This window comes from Tachysurus vachellii, chromosome 13 (assembly GCF_030014155.1).
Source record: "Tachysurus vachellii isolate PV-2020 chromosome 13, HZAU_Pvac_v1, whole genome shotgun sequence".
Taxonomy (NCBI): Eukaryota; Metazoa; Chordata; class Actinopteri; order Siluriformes; family Bagridae; genus Tachysurus; species Tachysurus vachellii.
The window spans coordinates 22,449,030-22,468,968 of NC_083472.1; the positions used below are offsets into that span (position 1 = coordinate 22,449,030).

Consider the following 19,939-nt stretch of genomic DNA (forward strand, 5'->3'; position numbering starts at 1 on the left):
TGCCGTGACAAGTAAATGACACTATTTTATTATGTTTGTACGTATTTCTTCCACCCATGATGCAATTTCAATAACTTTCTCTTCCCAACTGTATCTGTGCCAGAACTTAACTACATTCGGCCCTTTCTTTGCTGTTAACTGAAATGTATATGGAATAATAAATCTAGAAGAAAAGTCTGTGCTGATAATTAATCATAGAAATTGTCCTGGAGATGTAATACGTGAAATGTCCACAAGGTGGCGCTCATGGAAGATATCCTGAGGCATTGTGTTGAGAGTTACAGATTTGTTATTGGAATTAAATTACTTCAGTTACTTCAATCTGGAAGTGCACCATTATGTCAGGAGTTAATCTAAATGAGTGCCAGTGTCAACCTCAGGATGATGTCAGAGCATTAAGTTGGAAAGCAAGCACATTATGAATAAACATATTCAATGTTAATTATGGTGTACATTGCAACAGATTTAAACCTAAGGACAAACACCTCCACACTTTCTGCGTTGTGTAAAGTGTGTTTGTGTGCTTGTGTGTTTGTAACTAGGGAACACAAAGATTTAAAATCAGCGAGGGATTTGTACAGAAAACAAGGTGAGCATCTGGGATGTGGCTGATCAGCTGCTACTGAAGGTTTATACAAGTTTATTAGATATTGAGTAAGTACATTTTCAGGCCTTGTTTAACCGCAGCAGTAATTACAGTGTGTATATATATATATATATATATATATATATATATATATATATATATACACACATTTGTCCATCATTAAGTTGGTAGGACTTAAGGATATCACTATATTCTCAGCACTTTATTGTTGATTGTATTTCTCATTAATGAGATTTTTTTTATTTCTAATTTTTTTTCTACATTTTTTTTTTTTTATAAATCTTAATTGATTTTTTTTTTTATTTAGTTGATTGTGTTATTTTTATTTTATTGTTTTTTTTTTACATTTCCACAAATCCTGTTTGATTAACTGTCTTTGTATTTTTTTTGTCATATTTATAAAGCACTGTGAATTATAACAATAAACTTTTCCTTGCTTTGCCCATTAATAAATGTTTTCTAAAAAGGTAATAATTAGGAAGTCACAGTAGTTTAAGAGGAGTGTGTAAAATATTTAATGTGCTGTGTATCAGGACATCACACCACAGATTGAATGATTGTTTTCCTGTAGCTACAAACCCACAGGTGTTACATTCCTTACACACATCCACTGTCCTTTACGTTTTGGTGTACAGGCTGAACACAAAGCTGACGTCAGAATACAGGTGGAAAGGGAGGAGCTTCTGTACTGAGTGCTCAGAGAAGGAGTGAAGGAAGGATGGTGCTGTTTGACAAAACTTTACCCAACCACGTCACCGTCTTCCTCCTTCTCATCATCATCATCATCATCATCATCATCAGGTGCTGCGTTATTGTCACACTTGTCAAACCGGACTGTTTCACACTCTTGAGAAGACATGACAACATGTAACGCGTCTTCACTGAACACTACTATTCCATGTGGATCCTGAGCAAGGGTGAAGTTTCGCTTGTGGGAGCGGATTTTTACGCGAAGCTCCAGAGATCTGATCAGAGCACCTGTTCGGGCTGGGATGAGATGCTATGAGAGATTTATCATTCTCACAGTTCTGCTGTGTGGAGGCTTCCTGCTAATGTATACCGTCAGAGAGTCCACAAGAGACGGTAAGCGCACTTGGTTACGTTTCTCCAGGAACAGACATTAACGCGTAATAACGCGCGCGACCTCGCGTTTATTCACTCTTATGTCGTTCCGTTCACTTTATTAACTACTGGTTAAAGGTGTGAGATTTTTCCTGTAGAATGTAGAATTCTATTCAGAGCAAACTTTATTTAGAGAAGATTCGTACTAAATCTTAAATAATGCCCGACAGTGCTCGTTTTTGCGCCTGGCACCGTATTGGATCTTTAATGTTGTGTAGTATTCAGTAGAAGATGGGACATGACATGAGTTTTATAAAGGGCAACAATTTAGGGGTAGCTTTTCGTTAGTCTGGTAACACGTGTGACGGCTTTTAGCGTGAGAGCACAATAAGAGGAAGTACCGTCCCACGCAACAAACATACATACACGTGAAAGTTTCACTTTACACTGTCTAGGTCAAACCCTGAAGCTCGAAATACATAGATAGACATGTTAAAAAGCACTAAATAGATGACTAATGGACTCATGGGAAAATAGATAGATGTGCAGACACTGTTGTAAAGAAACAAGTACAAGGTAACAAGGTTATGGCATTAAAATAATGTGCAAGCTGAATAAACAAGTCCACTAAATATATATATATATATATAGATACATACATGAATGTGAAATATTAGGCAGAATGTACAGTAAGGTGTATATACGTATATGTATATGTATGTATATATAGATATTTATATATAGATAGACATAAATAAAATCGTGCAGATGTATGTAAGGCACAGTATATGTGTAGAGAATGAGGAGTATAGAAAATACAATATGTAATATGAATTTAAAAATCAGCAACACTACAACTTTTGAAGCTCATTGTAATATTTTTTTGACAGCTGATACATCCTAAGTTGTCTAATACCCTTTATAATGCTTTACATGTTTGATAATCCAGCACTCCATAGATCGCTGTCCTGAATGTTAGCCTAGATTGTGCACTATACAGTGTGTCTATCCAGCTCTTTTGGGGAAATAGCAACAAAACACTACACTATATCACACAAAATTGTGTTTCTGTACTAAAAATCAGCTAAATGTCATTTTAGGTGAATAACCTAATCAGGTCCAACTGGTAGGGCAAGATGCAGAATCTGCCTTACCATTACATCATAGGCAGGTACAAACAACAAGAAATTCCCAAAATTTACTTAATGGTTTCAGGCACAGCATAAGGTGGCGTAGTTTAAAAATGGGGTGTAGCTGTTAACAAAATGTACCAGTTTGACCAGTCCATTCCAGTTTGTAGCTTGTAGCTTGTCAGACTGAACTGAATTCTTCAACAAATGTGCAAATAGTCAAATAGTGCACCATATGTGTGACCAAACTCCTTTAACACATTAGATGAAAGTCTTAGCATAATGGTTAGAGAGTTTGACTCCTAACCCTAAGGTTGTGGGTTCGAGTCTCGGGCCGGCAATACCACGACTGAGGTGCTCTTGAGCAAGGCACCGAACCCCCAACTGCTCCCCGGGCGCCACAACATAAAAATGGCTGCCCACTGCTCCGGGTGTGTGTTCACGGTGTGTGTGTGTTCACTGCTGTGTGTGTGTGCACTTTGGATGGGTTAAATGCAGAGAACAAATTCTAAGTATGGGTCACCGTACTTAGCTGTATGTCACTTTAATATTGAGTATAGGAAACATTGACCAGGTTTTGTTGGGTCCACTGAAGCCTAATTAGGCTGGCACACAACTAGTGAGGTCTTCTGTTGAAGGTGCAGTATGTTGTGAGTTCTCACACGTGTTCTAGATCTCTCTCATCAAGAATTTATAACTCTAGAGAATCTTTCCCTGAAAATTCCTAGCAGAAAATTCCAGTTTCTGCTGCCACCTGATTGGCTGATTGCACGAGTGTGCAGGTTCAATAAGTGTACTAATAATTGTCCGGCTTGTTCAGTTCAATAGATGGCGTTCTGTGCAGTCCACTAGACATGATATCCATTAGTGCAGTAACTTACTTTATGTAGAACATGATATGTGTGACGGTGCAGCTGCTACTATGCCCCGCTGAGCACAAAAAAAAAAGATATTTGCAAGCATTTAATGTCATTGTTTGCATATGTTACTTATTTTACTGTAAACAGCATCATACAAATATTGTCTCATTGTGCAAATAATAAACATGCTCTATTATGAGATATACACAGAGCTATAAGTTGCACTTTTGGCTTTTTATAGCTGACAAAAAAAAAGGTTGTAGGTTTTCACTTCATAAGATTTAGAAGCTTTCATACAGCAGCACCAAATCTGTGCTACTCATTTATTATTGAGTAATGTCTGGATTGCAAAAGTCAGGTTTTGAAACACTGACACGTAAACGGCTTAGTCAGTTCCTAAGCGAAATATCGTGACCACCAGCGAGCCTCAGATCTTCGTTTGGAGATCCTGTAACATAAAAAATGACGTTTAATCGTTAACCTAAATAGGACGCGGCGTGATCCAAGGCAGCCTGTGAAAAATGACGTATTTTTGTAGATGTCAAGCGTGTCACCGTCTGCTTATTTACTGTTCTGAAAGCTAAAGGATTTCAGCTTTCTAGAACGTTCCTAAGCTTAAGTTTGGCAGATCTCTTGCTTCCTTTGCCAGACGAATTCTTCTTTCTCAGCTCTAACACTTGCAAATAAAAGTATACGTAAGCTTATACAGTATGTTACCGGACAAATCGGACACACCCGCATATCGAAGGTATTGACAATCATGACAATATACACGCTGTAAAAATTATATGGAATTATGAGGTGAGCAAGAAAAGTTCTAAATGTAAATGAAATGCAAATGTAGCTTGAATCACATGATTAATAACAATACCTAATATTCTCTCCACTCATGGTTTCACGCATTGCACTACTGCACTACTGCCACATGACCGGTTAAACCGGCATCACTAAATAGGGGCACAGGAAGAGTGTATTGGCTGCAAACTGCAGTGTTTTCTGTCTCCATGATTGATCTGGCTCTAAATGAGAACGTTTATGTTCTCATGTACTTATTCTCTACACTGTCCAACTCAAAACTGAGAGTAAATGTTAGTTATTGTTTTTTGTGTCTTTGTGTGTGTGTGTGTGTGTGGGGGGGGGGGTGTTACTTCTGCTTTTAATGTATGTTTACACAGTATACGACTCGCTTCAGGTTATAACCGATTCCATGATCCGCTCTGCGTGTGCATCACCGATCAGTACACGGAAGCGGTAACTGATACTGCGAATTTCAGCTCTCCGATCTCGATCTGATATGAAAATAAACATCTGACTCTGTCGATGTCACTGTGCCTGAATTCTAGACAAGAAGACTTTTCTGGAGCCAAAAAAAGGAAGAACATTAGAAAACCATAAAATATGTCACCAAAATGGCATGGATTTTAAAAAAAAGGAGTCAGGACTGCAGTGATTGCTGCAGCTACTAAATTTACAAAGAAAAAATATATATATTTTTTTTCTATGATTGCACAGTTATTTTTGCGAATAAGTATTTAAAGGAAAGGCAAGAGTGTAAAAATTTGAATGATTGTGTTAAATATCGTGTGGAATATTTACAATATAAAGACAATGCTATTCATATTGAAGACCGGACCAGGCGGTTTGCATAAGCAAATTCCGCACTTGCATTGCCACGTGTACCAACAGGATATACTGAGATCTGATACTTGGGGTTGTTTAGCATACTGCTTCAGCCTTATTGTTAGCTAGTCTATCCACATGTATCTGGACACGTCACTGCACCCAGGCCTGATATAAAACCCAACGTTTTATTTCCGGTGCATGGATTAATGGTATTGTCTTGAGATCTTTAACTGATGATGCTACAGTCATCGATGGCTGGGACACGATGGGATGCTGTATGGGTTAGAGGGTTGTTTTACTCTCTGGTGTACTAGCGCTTATGTACGCAAAAGAGGGTCACTGGTGTTTTAATGTCCTGTTGAAGGTTGAAGGAGATGTTTCTTGAAAAACGACGTTTGTTAAGCTTGTGTTCAAATGTGTTCATGCTTAGTAGCTACTGTGTAACAGAATATTGGCCTTATCACTGCGCCCTCGACCGGTCCAGCTTTCCTGTTTGTCTGTCGGGGGATGATTCGAATAAAATAAGGCTTCCTGTGGTCTTTATTTAGTGTTTTTACATCCTTAAAGCTGATCTGAAATGGCATTATATGAATAAAATGCCAGATACTTCCAGCTGATAATATTGTGTTTTGTTTTGTTTTGTTTTGTTTTGTTTTGTTTTGTTTTGTTTTGTTTTGTTTTGTTTTGTTTTGTTTTGTTTTGTTTTGTCAGATGATATGAAGATTGAAAATTCAAACCAATGTCCGTTCATAACAACAAAGTCAAGACAAGACAATTTACGCATTATACAAAACAATAAGGGAATCAACGATGTGAATCAAGTGAATCGAGTGAATCAAGAGCTTCAAAGTAAAAAATACTCTTAAGTGTTAAAAAACAGCTTGTGTCTATTCTTGTGTCTATTAAAAATGAAATAGTATTACTTCTGTAGGAAATGTCATAGTTCTGTTATTTCACAATTTCATACAGTAAGCCACACTTTTAAAGAGGATGAACTGTTGTCGTTGTGATGTAGGACATGATAAAGCTAAATACAGTCTGGTTTCTGTTCCAGATAACACATCCCACCGTCTACACAAGGTTTACTGGAGGCTGTTAAGAGCTGAGCAACGTGGAGAGGAATTATCATACAAACTTTTTCAAATGGTGGAGAAACTAAAGACCATAAACAACACTGGAGCTAATGTGACTATCTCCAACTCCACAAAGGACTCCTTGGGTCACTCCTTAAATAACACTTCAAGTAAGTAAGAGCTTTCTCAGGAGGACAGGGTGGCCCTTATTCACTCAGTCACCCACTAACCTATTCACTCTTTCAATCACTTATTCACTGACACCTTCACTTATTTACTTAGTCACTTGTTCACTTACACATTCATTCATTCATTCATTCATTCGTTCGTTCGTTTGTTTACACACTCACCCACTCGCTCATTAACTTATTAAGTCACTAATTTATTCACTTTCACTCACTCACTCACTCATTCACTCACTCATTAATTTAATCACTCACCCATTCATGCACTCTCTTATCACTAACTCACTCATTTACTTACTCATTAACTTGTTCATTCATTTCCTCATTTCCTCATTCAATCACCTGTTCACTGACTAACTCATTCATTCACTCATGCACTCACTCATTCACCTACTCATTAACTCATTTACTCAATAACTACTTCCCTTATTTACCCACTCACTCACTCACTCACTCACTCATTCACTCATGCACTGATTCACTTACCCACACTCTCACCCATTCATTCACCCACCCACTCACTCACCCACTCACTTACTCATTCAACAATTCGCTCATTCTCCCACCCAACTTACTCACTCAATCACTCACTCACTCACCCACTCAATCACTCACTCACTCACTTCTTCACTCACTCACTCACTTATTCACTCACCCACCCACTCACTCACTCACTTATTCACCCACCCACTCACTCACTCACTTATTCACCCACCCACTCACTTACTCACTCACTCACTTATTCACCCACCCACTCACTCACTTATTCACCCACCCACTCACTCACTCACACACTCACTCACTCACTTCTTCACTCACTCACTCACTCACTTATTCACTCACTCGCTCACTCACTCTCTTCTTCACTCACTCACTCACTTATTCACTCACCCACCCACTCACTCACTCACTTATTCACCCACCCACTCACTCACTCACTCACTCACTTCTTCACTCACTCACTCACTCACTCACTCACTTATTCACTCACCCACCCACTCACTCACTCACTTATTCACCCACCCACTCACTCACTCACTTATTCACCCACCCACTCACTTACTCACTCACTCACTTATTCACCCACCCACTCACTCACTCACACACTCACTCACTCACTTCTTCACTCACTCACTCACTCACTTATTCACTCACTCACTCACTCACTCACTCACTTATTCACTCACCCACCCACTCTCTCACTCACTTATTCACCCACCCACTCACTCACTCACTTATTCACCCACCCACTCACTCACTCACTTCTTCACTCACTCACTCACTCACTCACTTATTCACTCACTCACTCACTCACTCACTTATTCACTCACCCACCCACTCACTCACTCACTTATTCACCCACCCACTCACTCACTCACTTCTTCACTCACTCACTCACTCACTTATTCACCCACTCACTCACTCACTCACTTATTCACCCACCCACTCACTCACTCACTCACTTATTCACCCACCCACTCACTCACTCACTCACTCACTCACTTCTTCACTCACTCACTCACTCACTCACTCACTCACTCACTTCTTCACTCACTCACTCACTCACTCACTTATTCACTCACTCACTCACTCACTTATTCACCCACTCACTCACTCACTTATTCACCCACCCACTCACTCACTCACTCACTCACTCACTTCTTCACTCACTCACTCACTCACTCACTCACTCACTCACTTCTTCACTCACTCACTCACTCACTCACTTATTCACTCACTCACTCACTCACTTATTCACCCACTCACTCACTCACTCACTCACTCACTCACTCACTTCTTCACCCACTCACTCACTCACTTATTCACCCACCCACTCACTCACTCACTCACTCACTCACTTATTCACCCACCCACTCACTCACTCACTCACTTATTCACCCACCCACTCACTCACTCACTTATTCACCCACCCACCCACTCACTCACTCACTCACTCACTCACTTATTCACCCACTCACTCACTCACTCACTCACTCACTCACTCACTTCTTCACCCACTCACTCACCCACTCACTTCACCCACTCACTCATCCACTCACTCAATTCTTCACCCACCCACTCACTCACTCACTTATTCACCCACCCACCCACTCACCCACTCACTCACTCACTCACTCACTTATTCACCCACCCACTCACTCACTCACTCACTTATTCACCCACCCACTCACTCACTCACTCACTCACTTCTTCACTCACTCACTCACTCACTCACTCACTCACTCACTTATTCACTCACTCACTCACTTAATCACTCTCTGTCTCTTTCCCTTCCAGCTAGACGGTTCTTGTATCCACAACCCTACACTCTCCTGTACCTGCCCCACCTCAGTGAGAACGATGACAGCCTTCAGCCGAGAGTTTACCTGGGACAGGGACGCAGTGGAGGTCAGTTTCTGACCTACAAGCCCGAGCAGTCGCTTCATGACTTAAACTGACTGTAGAATTTTTCCTAGATTGAAAAATGATTTGGCAGTGAGTTGAGATCTTAGATTACATTAGATTAAATGATGCTCCTCGATACTCTACCGAGAGAAGCCAACATAGGATGACTGGAAACTCACAGAAGAGTTATGAGAAAACAATACAGTATTTTTATTATAAATAAAGTCAGAAATAAAATCTTAAAAGTCAGCAGAAATCATTCAGACTGTAGTTACGGGTCACAGAGAAAGCTAGCGCCAGTTACAGATGTTAAAAAAGTCGATTCCCGCTCCAAGATGCTACTGGTTTTTCTACGGGCTTGGTAAAAAGGGTGATTTGTTGCCATGGCAACATGTCACCGGTCCGGTTATTTACATATCATTAAAATTAGACCTGCATGTGATTGTTCGTGCAGTGAGGAATCAGCGTACCAGGTTCGCTCCCGACTTCAGGATACACACAGTGTTAAGTTTTCGCTATTCACAAAAGTAATGGCACACTTCCCCTCTTCAATGACATGGATAGTTTTTCTTCCTTAAGCCTTCGATTTAGAGAACGAATCATTTTTTTAAAAAAAGATTTATCATTATTGTTTGCACATTTGTAGCATTCATGCAAATAGCATCATGTACTGATCTCAGGGTTCCTAAAAATTAGTAAGATTAAGAACATTTTTGAATGTTGTTGTTGCTAATATGGCCACTGTATAAATATTTAATGATGGTTTTGCCTGGAAACCTTATTTGTGGATTTAACACTGAGGTATTGGCACAATAGCAAAATAAATTAGCCATTATATAAAGTTTGTCTAGGGTGGTTTTGGGTAATCGTTGGCATGCAAATATTGGCTTATGGTAAACCATGAAGGTTCTTCATTACACTGTATTGTACCTAATGTTTACAGAGGAAAAGCTAAAGTGAAGATGACGTGTCCGTTTCATATTAACTGGGATAAAATATGTAATTAAATGTCACTTCAAAAAATAAACAACAGCAGTCAGTCAATAGAACATAAAATGGAGCGAGAGACTGACCACACCTACAGTATTTGCCTGCACACCCACATTAAACTGACTTTATCCCATAGTTTGCTGCACCTCACGTTGTTCATAATCTCATAACACCATCAAAATCTACTCAGATTTTAAGTAAAAGAGCCAAGCAGAGTTTAAACCCATGCTGATATTTTGTAACTGGATCGTAGCTGCAGAACTTCGGTATGAGCTGTCAAGCTGCGCCGAACAGGATTTAACGTGTCCTCGTCCTGTGTGTGTGTGTGTGTGTGTGTGTAGTGTCCCTAGTGTTAGGGATCCCCACAGTACGCAGACAGAAACAGAGTTATCTTGTGAACACGGTGAGCTCTCTCCTTTTCGACCTCACGCCCGAGGAGAAGATGGACATCGTCATCATCGTCTTCGTCGCTGAGGTAACTGATGCTCGGTGGTTCTCTGTGGTTTGCTTCATGAGAAAATCAGAAAAACTTCTTAAACTTAAACCGATATACAATAAGAGTAAAGCTGTGTATACCTCTTCTTCATCTTCATCTTCTTCATCCTCATCTTCATCTTCTTCTACTTTCAGCTTTCAGCAAATCATCAAAACTGTGTATACTTAATCGTTTATTTTTATATTATTATTATATTATTATTATTTGACTTTTTGGACATCCTGTATACAGTACGTTAATATGCTAACGAATAAAACATAAGCTGTAGTGAAATAATCGATAACGACTCCGATTTATTTACAATTTACAACCACGCACCCGGAAATATGTGAAGTACCACAGCATTTTGTATTCATTGAAAATAATAGTCCTTTTCTATTAAAAAAAAAAATTGTATAAACAATAATATTTGAAATAATATTATAAAAAGAATAAAAAAAAAGAATTGATAAAAATGATAATGTCCTTTAATACAGTTAATGTTGTTTATGTGTAGTGTATAGTTCTGTCTAATCTCTTCCTGTTCCTTGTATTATCTTCTTCATGTCACAACAGCTCTGAAATGTTTTTTTTTTCTTTCCTCGTCCTTCTTTCTGCTTTTCTCTCTTTTGAAGACAAAACCACAAAAAAACGTCATGTTTCCAAAGAACCTGCTCTTCTTCTCTGTCTGAAAGGTTACAGTTACAGCTTCCTGTTTTCCCTCCACTTCCCTCAACATCTCTTTCCTCTCATGAATATTTATTTTTTTACAATGTGTATTTTACTCCAGAGATTTATTACATATCTACCGTGCAGTTTGGAATACTGTCAGAGCTGCTGCTATAGAAAGTGTAACGAATATCTACTATATCCTACATATTATTTTGAATAAAGGAGTGTCAAAGGTGGAACAAACTGGTTTCGCTCTTGAGGCAGCAAAATTAGCCATCGTCGTACCACAGACACGTTTTATTTTGAGCTCCTGAACATCTCATGTGTTTCCAAATGGTGAAATTTGATCTTGAAATGTGTTTCGTTGAAACGTGAAGGACGCTACGCGTAATGGCTTTTTAGGAATGCAGTAGTTTGTATAGCAAACTTGCAGAACTTGCAGAACCTTTTTGCTATCTTTAGTAACGTGTATGTCGTGTAGTATTAGTCACTCAGTTAAACAGACAACTTTATGTTCACCTCGACAACTACATATATACGGTGCTGTGCAAAAGTTTCAGGCAGGTGTGAAAAAATGCTGTAAACAAAGAATCCTTTCAGAAATATAAATAATGAGTGTTTATTTCTGTCAATTTAATTTAAACTAAATGCAAAGTGAACAAACAAAAGAAAAATCTAAATCATATCAATATTTGGTGTTAGTAGCTTTTGCCTTCAAACCAGCATCAGTTCTTATAGGTACACTTGCACAAAGTCAGGGATTATAATCAGGTGTATGATCAACCAATTATACCAAACAGGTGCTAATGATCATCAAGGTCACATGTAGGTTGAAACCCAGTCATGAACTGAAACAGAAACAGCTGTGTAGGAAGCTTAAAACTGGGTGAGGAACAGCCAAACTCTGCTACCAATGTGAGGTTGTGAAAGACAGTTTCATGTCATGGCAAGATTGAGCACAGCAACAAGACACAAGGTAGTTATACTGCGTCAACAAGGTCTCGTCCAGACAAAGATTTCAAAGCAGACTGGGGTTTCAAGATGTGCTGTTCAAGCTCTTTTGAAGAAGCACAAAGAAACGGTCGGCCAAGGAAACTTAGTGCAGCAGATGAAAGACACATTAAGCTTATTAACCTTCGAAATCGGAAGATGTCCAGCAGTGCAATCAGCTCATAACTGGCAGAAACCAGTGGGACCCAGGTACACCCGTCTACTGTCCGGAGAAGTCTGGCCAGAAGTGGTCTTCATGGAAGAGTTGCAGCCAAAAAGCCATACCTCTGACATGGGAACAAGGCCAAGCGACTCAAGTATGCACGAAAACATAGGAACTGGGGTGCAGAAAAATGGCAGCAGGTTTGTTTGTTCGTCGAAGGTCTGGAGAGCGATACAATAATGAGTGTCTGCAGGCAACAGTGAAGCATGTTGGAGGTTCCTTGAACATTTGTGGCTGCATTTCTGCAAATGGACTTGGAGATTTGGTCAGGATTAATGGTGTTCTCAATGCTGAGAAAAACAGGCAGATACTTATCCATTATGCAATCCCATCAGGGAGGCGTATGATTGGCCCCAAATTTATTCTGCAGCAGGACAACGACCTCAAACATACAGCCAAAGTTATTAAGAACTATCTTCAGCGTAAAGAAGAACAGGAAGTACTGGAAGTGATGGCACGGCCCCCACAGAGCCCTGATCTCGACATCATCGAGTGTGTCTGGGATTACATGAAGAGACAGAAGGATGTGAGAAAGCCGACATCTACAGAAGATCTGTGGTTAGATCTCCAAGATGTTTGGAACAACCTACCAGCCGAGTTCCTTCAAAAACTGTGTGCAGGTGTAGCTAGAAGAACTGCTGATGTTTTGAAGGCAAATGGTGGTCACACCAAATATTGATTTGATTTAGATTTCTCTTTTGTTCATTCACTGCATTTTGTTCATTTATGAAAATAAATGTTTAACACTTCCATTTTTGAAAGCATTCTTTGTTTACAGCATTTTTTCACACCTGCCTGAAACTTTTGCACAGTACTGTATAAATTTTCTGAAGTTGTAGCGTGTTAATTGTTTTGTTTTCCGGACTTTTGCATCAAAAGTCTTCACACGACCCTCAGAGCTGTGTGTATAGATTTTTGGTACGTTGCCATTTGTGATCGCTAAATCGCACAATCGTTCGCGAGTCTCTAGACGTTCGATTTGTTCGAACCTTCGTTTGATTTCTCACTAGTGTTTTCTGCTGTTTTTTTTACACTTCACAGACAGACGGTGCGTTTGTGAAGACCATCGCAGACAGCATTCAAAAGAAGTAAGTCTTTTATTTGTATTTTCCTGTTTTAAAGTATAGAAATTCATCTTGTTTTACTGACACACTTACTCAGACTTGTAGAGACTTGTAAAGTGTTGGAGTCACGTCACACCCCGCCCCTCTTCCGAGCCACCAGAGGAGGCCATTGCCAGAGTACTGAACACTTTTATCAGGTCACAAACATTTCAGGTCACAAGAGCACGAAGTGAAGTACCGTCAGTGATTTACACCTGCGTATTAAGTCTTTTCTGTTTCTCTATTTGCTTTACTGTGAATCGATGATTGCTACGTTTCTGGTTCAACATGTCTGGATTACATGTTGTTGTTTTGGTCTGAGGTCCTTGCACAGGGGCCCAACATTCATGGCCTGAACTTTGAACTAAAGGTCTTCTCGGGTCTAAAAAAATGTACCCGAACCGAAGTGACCCGAATCACTTTTTACCCGAACCCGACGTGCATAATATTTTTTTAAACCCGAAAAAATTAGACCCGAGTCAGACCCGACCCGTTGGCATTTTTTTTTAACCCGACTGGACCCGAATGTTGCATAACTCTACACTAAAGTAACCGCTACAGAGTGGATTCAAAATTGATTGACAGGTCTGTTTCAACGAAAATTAGCTTACCACCAGTCACACGTAAGCAGCCACATGTCGCAAGCGGTCTTGGCAAACAGAGGAGAGGTTGGAAAAGGACTCGAGTCGATGCACACACACGAGATACAGTAGTTTGGGTCTTCTCGGGTCCGTTCGGTAAAAACACATTCATTTTAAAATACCCGAGACCTGATGCCGTTATTATTATCCCCGACCCGTGTCCGAGGCACACGTGAAACTTTTAGACCCGAACCCTCTCGGGTCGGACCTCGGGTTTACGGATCTAAGTGGACCCGTGAAGACCTCTAGTGTGAATCACCAACCCAGAACCTTATATCTGCATTGCTCCTTTTTATAAAAAAAAAAGACAAAAACATTTCAGTTTTAAATTTATCACATGATTGCTGTCAGAGCTTGTAGAGGTGGAAGAGGACAGATAGCAGATAGCTTCGTACATGCGTGTATTACATGTTACACGACCTTGTGGAGCAGTGAGCAGTGTGTGCAGAAGTCTGAAAAAATGTGGTTGGTAGGTTGGTTGGTTTCACACAACTCAGGAAGTTACTCAGAGGCGTTATCTTCACGCTGTCTGGTTGGTAGCTGACGTATCGAGAAGAAAATGAAAAAAAGATAGAAAGAGCAAAAGAAAAAAGCTTCACGATGGGAATCCCGATATGATATCATAGCTGCCCCTTAGTTGAAATATGTGAAGAACGAATTTTACTGTGCTGTAATTTATATGTGGCAATAATAAAGGCTTCTATGCCCCAAAAAAATTCATTCAACTTTCTGTGTGTCCACTTCATAGGTGTTGAATTAGACAATAGGTCGTATTGTGTTTCGTGTGCGAGGTGTGTTTTTGGTCCTCTGGTGTTCTCTGGTGTCACTTTCTGACCACAGCTGTACTCTGGCTGGTGGATGGTTTCTCACCACAGCAACACCCTTGTATCTGATACACACCTGCACCACACACACACATGCACAAAACACCACAAAGTCAGTTCTGAGAATAAGATATCTACAATATTGGCACCGATACACACGGCTGATCGGCTGATAAAATGTAATTAGCTATAGCTGTTAAGTATATCTCTGAATTATATTTGGTGTGTTTGTGTGTGTGAAGTTTTCCAGATGACGTGAAATCCGGACTGGTCGAAGTAATCGCACCTTCTCCTTTCTACTATCCAAACTTGTCTAACCTGAAGGAAACATTCGGAGACTCTAAAGAGAGAGTGAAGTATGGAACCGTGCTTTTTTTTTTTTGTTTCTTTTGTTCTGCAAACATGCTCCACATCGATAAATGAGAAATATTTTTATACTAAGCGTGTATTTTTAGGTGGAGGACTAAACAAAACCTGGACTACAGTTACCTCATGCTGTACGCTCAAGACAAGGGTACATACTACGTTCAGGTGATGTCCTGCAGGATACACAGCTTACGACACAGAGAAATCATGTGTCATTTATGTATTATCAGTGTACGGGCCAAAGGGTGGAAAATGTATAGTTAATCATGTGTGTGTGTGTGTGTGTCACCAGAAGCACCAAAAGAAATGACAATAGGTTATATTTGATAGGTTATATATGATATTTTATGGAATGTCTGCAGTTAAATCATCAAAACTGTTTAATTTGTATTTTTTTTTTGAAGTGAGGATTTTTTCCCAACATGGCATCACACTTGCAAACTTGCAGACTGCAACACCATTTCTTGCTCTTTTTCTTTATTTCCTTCTTTTTTCGTGTGTGTGTGTGTGTGTGTGTGTGTGTGTGTGATCATTGCAGCTGGAGGATGACATTGTAGCAAAGTCAGGATACACAGAGTCTATAAAGAATCATGTCAGTAATGTAAACACGGAGCAGTGGCTTTTCCTGGAGTTCTCACAACTGGGCTTCATAGGTATAGTTTCGTTTCTCTTCTCTTCTCTTCTCTTCTCTTCTCTTCTCTTCTCTTCTCTTCTCTTCTCTTCTCTTCTCTCCTCTCATTTTCTTCCATTGAATCTGTTGTTTTCAGGTTTAAATTACAACCTAAATGTCATCCATAATTACACCATCAGCCCGCTAGATTCCATCCTACTTTTAAGAAAGAAGAAAATCTATCTGATACTATGGCATAACCAGTTTTGTTTAAGACACAGAACCTGAGAACATGAACACACACACACACACACACGCACACACACATAGAGGCAGTAATAGAGTCACAGATGGACTCACAAGCATGGCGTCTGTGTTTCATTCATATTAACAAACTGATGCCTGGTCACACCTTGCTAAGTACAATTATGAAACGGAGCCGTCTGATCTGAATGGAACAGACGCACCCTGACACACAATACACTTTCCCTTCTTTTACAGGGAAACTTTTCCGAACTTCGGACCTGCCCGTTATTGTGGAGTTTTTTTTGATGTTTCACAAGGATAAACCTATCGACTGGCTGCTGGATCACATCCTCTGGGTGAAAGTGTGTAACCCAGAGAAGGACAGCGTAAGATATTTTGACTTCAGTTGAAGCAGAATACAATTGCAGGACCTGAGGTTAAAGGAGACGACAGTTTCCACAAATCATAAAACAATCGCAGGATATTTTGGAATTGAAAAATGCACCATACTAACGTCCGCTCGGGAGGTCTTCCCAATACTTTTTTTAGAAATCTGATGAATGACTAGAGAAGAGCTTAGTGATGGATGAACCGAACAGATTCCGATTTTTGAGCAACAGACACAACATTGCTGAGATATTATAGGTCTTTTATAAGTCTCGATAAGTCCCTAAAGCCTAGTCGGTGGCTGTTTTAGGCTCCAGAAATGAACATGTCCAACAGACCAGATAAACAATATGACATTTTTGGTACATTTGGAACATTTCTAAAGTAACAAGGTGACAATACCAATATACGGTATCTGACAGAAGTGAAAACACCCCTCACATTTTTGTAAATATTTTATTATATCTTTTCATGTGACAACACTGAAGAAATGACACTGCGCTATAATGTAAATTAGTGAGTGTTCAGCTTGTATAACAGTGTAAATTTGCTGTTCCCTCAAAATAAATACACACAGCCGTTAGTGTCTAAACCGCTGGCCACAAAAGTGAGTACACCCATAAGTGAAAATGTCCAAATTGGGCCCAATGTGTCAATATTTTGTGTGGCCACCATTATTTTCCAGCACTGCCTTAACAGTCTTGGGCATGGAGTTCACCAGAGCATCACATGTTGCCACTGGAGTCCTCTTCCACTGATGACATCACGGAGCTGGTGGATGTTCGAGACCTTGATCGCCTCCACCTTCCGTTTGAGGATGACCCTTATATGCTCAATAGGGTTTAGGTTTGGAGACATGCTTGGCCAGTCCATAGCCTTTACCCTCAGCTTCTTTAGCAAGGCAGTGTTCGTCTTGGAGGTGTGTTTGGGGTTGTTATCATGTTGGATTACTGCCCTGTGGCCCAGTTACTAAAGGGAGAAGATCATGTTCTGCTTTAGTATGTCACAGCACATGTTGGCATTCATGGTTCCCTCAATGAGGCCTGTTCTGAGTGGAACCTGTCCTGTTAAACCACTGTATGGTCTTGGCTACCGTGCTGCAGCTCAGTTTCAAGGTCTTGGCAATCTTCTTAAAGCCTACGGCACCTTTATGTAGAGCAACAATTCTTTTTTTCAGATCCTCAGAGAGTTCTTTACTATGAGGTGCCATGTTGAACTTCCAAGTGACCTGTATGAAGGAGTGAGAGCGATATCACCAAATTTAACACACCTGCTCCCCGTTCACACCTGAGACCTTGTAACACTAACGAGTCACATGACATCAGGGAGAGAAAATGGCTAATTGGGCCCAATTTGGACATTTTCACTTAGGGGTGTACTCACTTTTGTGGCCAGCGGTTTAGACATCAATGGCTGTGTGCATTTATTTTGAGGGAACAGCAAATTTACACTGTTATACAAGCCATACACCCACTACTTTACACTGTAGCAGTGTCAGCAGAGCACGAGGGGTGTATTCACTTCTGTCAGATACCGTATCTATATTTGGATTCAAAACCAAAGTGGGTGTGGCCTTCTGTAATTCGGTAAATACGGACACTTCCGACACCTCAGCTACATCGCTTCTGTTTTTAATTGGTCTGATCTAGAGATGTGCAAAGAATTTTTAGATCTTTGATCTTTACATTTATTAAAAAAGTATTCTATACCTTAGTGGTTTTATTTCCAAAAAGAAAATCAATATTTCAGTAGCGGCGTAAAGGAAGTGCTAAGCTCACTGGTTAAGACGTTGGACTACTGACTGGAAGACGATCACGATCCCATTTCTGAGTCCTTGACCGAGGCCAAGGGCTCAGTAATATAAATGAGATAAGTAGTTCTAGATAAGCGTGTCTGCCAAATGCAGTAAATCCAACCTTCGTATCGTTCAACATGGAAGTAGAAACGTTTGTTTTTCCCAATAATATGCTAGCTCTAGTCTTAACCAGATTCCCTGTGGACCTTTCTGGATCCCTATCTGTTTCTCTTCTCTGTTTAAGACACATTATCTTTTGGTTTTGAATAAAGCATTCATATTTGGTTACACGTTTGTTAACGAACGCACGGCATGCTGAGAGCTAAACACCGCCCTGTTCATGTTTCAAGCTCTTAGCTAATCTCTGTTTTCACACTTCTCTGTTTTGACCAGATTATTAGACACGCTGGCCATGTTCACTACCCTGTAGAGGCTAAAGTTTATCTCTGCCTTTCATAATTTACTGTGTACGTTACACGTTTTCATGCAGGGTCCCAATCAATCTGGAGTTGACTATATCTTTATATTAAATACTGAGTTTTCCAATTCAATTCAATTTTTTTTGTATAGCGCTTTTAACAACGGACATTGTCTCAAACAGCTTTATAGAACATAATAAATATACTACAAAATGTTTAATAGTAAACACAGATTAAAATGATATAAAAGTTCAAGATTAATATTAGACTTATATTTAAATGTGTTTGTATTTATAAATATATTAGAAATATTATTTGTCTGGTCTGCTAGCACTGCCTCTAGACCCGCTTCTTCCTCACACTTAAACTAGCTCTTATATTTCCTGTTTGTTTTAGGTATTTATTTAATATTTGTGCTATAATTCCTCCCAACAGTGTTTTAGGTTGATTGTATGATTAGTCTGTAACATAGTGAACCACTGCTGATGTATTCATGGATAAAGCCTTCAAAGCACTTTTGTACGTCGCTCTGGATAAGTACGTCTGGCGAACGCCGTAAAAATGAACGTAAACGTAAATGTAATGGTTTGTATCTGTGTTTCAGAAACACTGCAATAATGAGAAGTCAAAGCTGAAGCGTACTTTCAAGCCATCGCTGTTTCAGCATGTGGGTGTGCACTCGTCCCTGCCTGGCAAAATACAGAATCTGAAAGTGAGTCTTCCTCTTTCGACTCATTTCTCATCACGTCGGGCTTGGTCATCTCTCAATGAATCATTGTCATATTACCCGGAAAAAATGTGTTGGTTGGTTATGAATTATGAACCAGATTCTGCAGAAAGCCGATCTGACCTCTGTATGTGTGTGTGTGTTTGTGTGTGTGTGTGTGTTATATTACAGGATAAAGACTTTGGGAAGCAGGTCCTCTATAAATCCCACCAGAACCCTCCTGCCAAGCTGAGCAGCAGTTTGAAGCACTTTGAGAGTCATTCTCTGGACAGGGCTTATCAAGGTGTAGACTTCCTCTGGGTTTTCACACCTAACCAAGGAGATTACATTCTTATAGAGTTTAATACACCGCAAACGGTTAAAAGGTGAGAGGAGCACACACGCACATTTAAGTCAGATTTGCCCTCTGTTTCCTGTTAGTCGCAGTAAAGGAAGTGTGGGTTTTGTGCCTGTTAGTACAGACAAGGAAGTGTTGCCTCTGTACATGTCAGCATGCTGATGTAGAAGTGTTGAAGGAGGTGTGGC

At 39.9% G+C, this 19,939-nt stretch overlaps 1 protein-coding gene across 1 annotated transcript in view; it reads left to right on the plus strand.

The window, feature by feature from the left end:
* Positions 1-1,306: 1,306 nt before the first annotated feature.
* zgc:154054 (Alpha-1,3-mannosyl-glycoprotein 4-beta-N-acetylglucosaminyltransferase B-like) overlaps positions 1,307-19,939 on the plus strand; it is a 27,943-nt gene continuing 9,310 nt past the window's right edge. Inside the window, exons 1-11 of the mRNA XM_060885801.1 lie at positions 1,307-1,690; positions 6,337-6,525; positions 8,839-8,949; positions 10,278-10,411; positions 13,338-13,384; positions 15,107-15,220; positions 15,320-15,395; positions 15,769-15,883; positions 16,342-16,472; positions 19,292-19,399; positions 19,586-19,779. Of these exons, the coding sequence (XP_060741784.1) occupies positions 1,600-1,690; positions 6,337-6,525; positions 8,839-8,949; positions 10,278-10,411; positions 13,338-13,384; positions 15,107-15,220; positions 15,320-15,395; positions 15,769-15,883; positions 16,342-16,472; positions 19,292-19,399; positions 19,586-19,779 (1,310 nt within the window). The 5' untranslated portion in view covers positions 1,307-1,599. The remainder of the gene's footprint in view (positions 1,691-6,336; positions 6,526-8,838; positions 8,950-10,277; positions 10,412-13,337; positions 13,385-15,106; positions 15,221-15,319; positions 15,396-15,768; positions 15,884-16,341; positions 16,473-19,291; positions 19,400-19,585; positions 19,780-19,939) is intronic.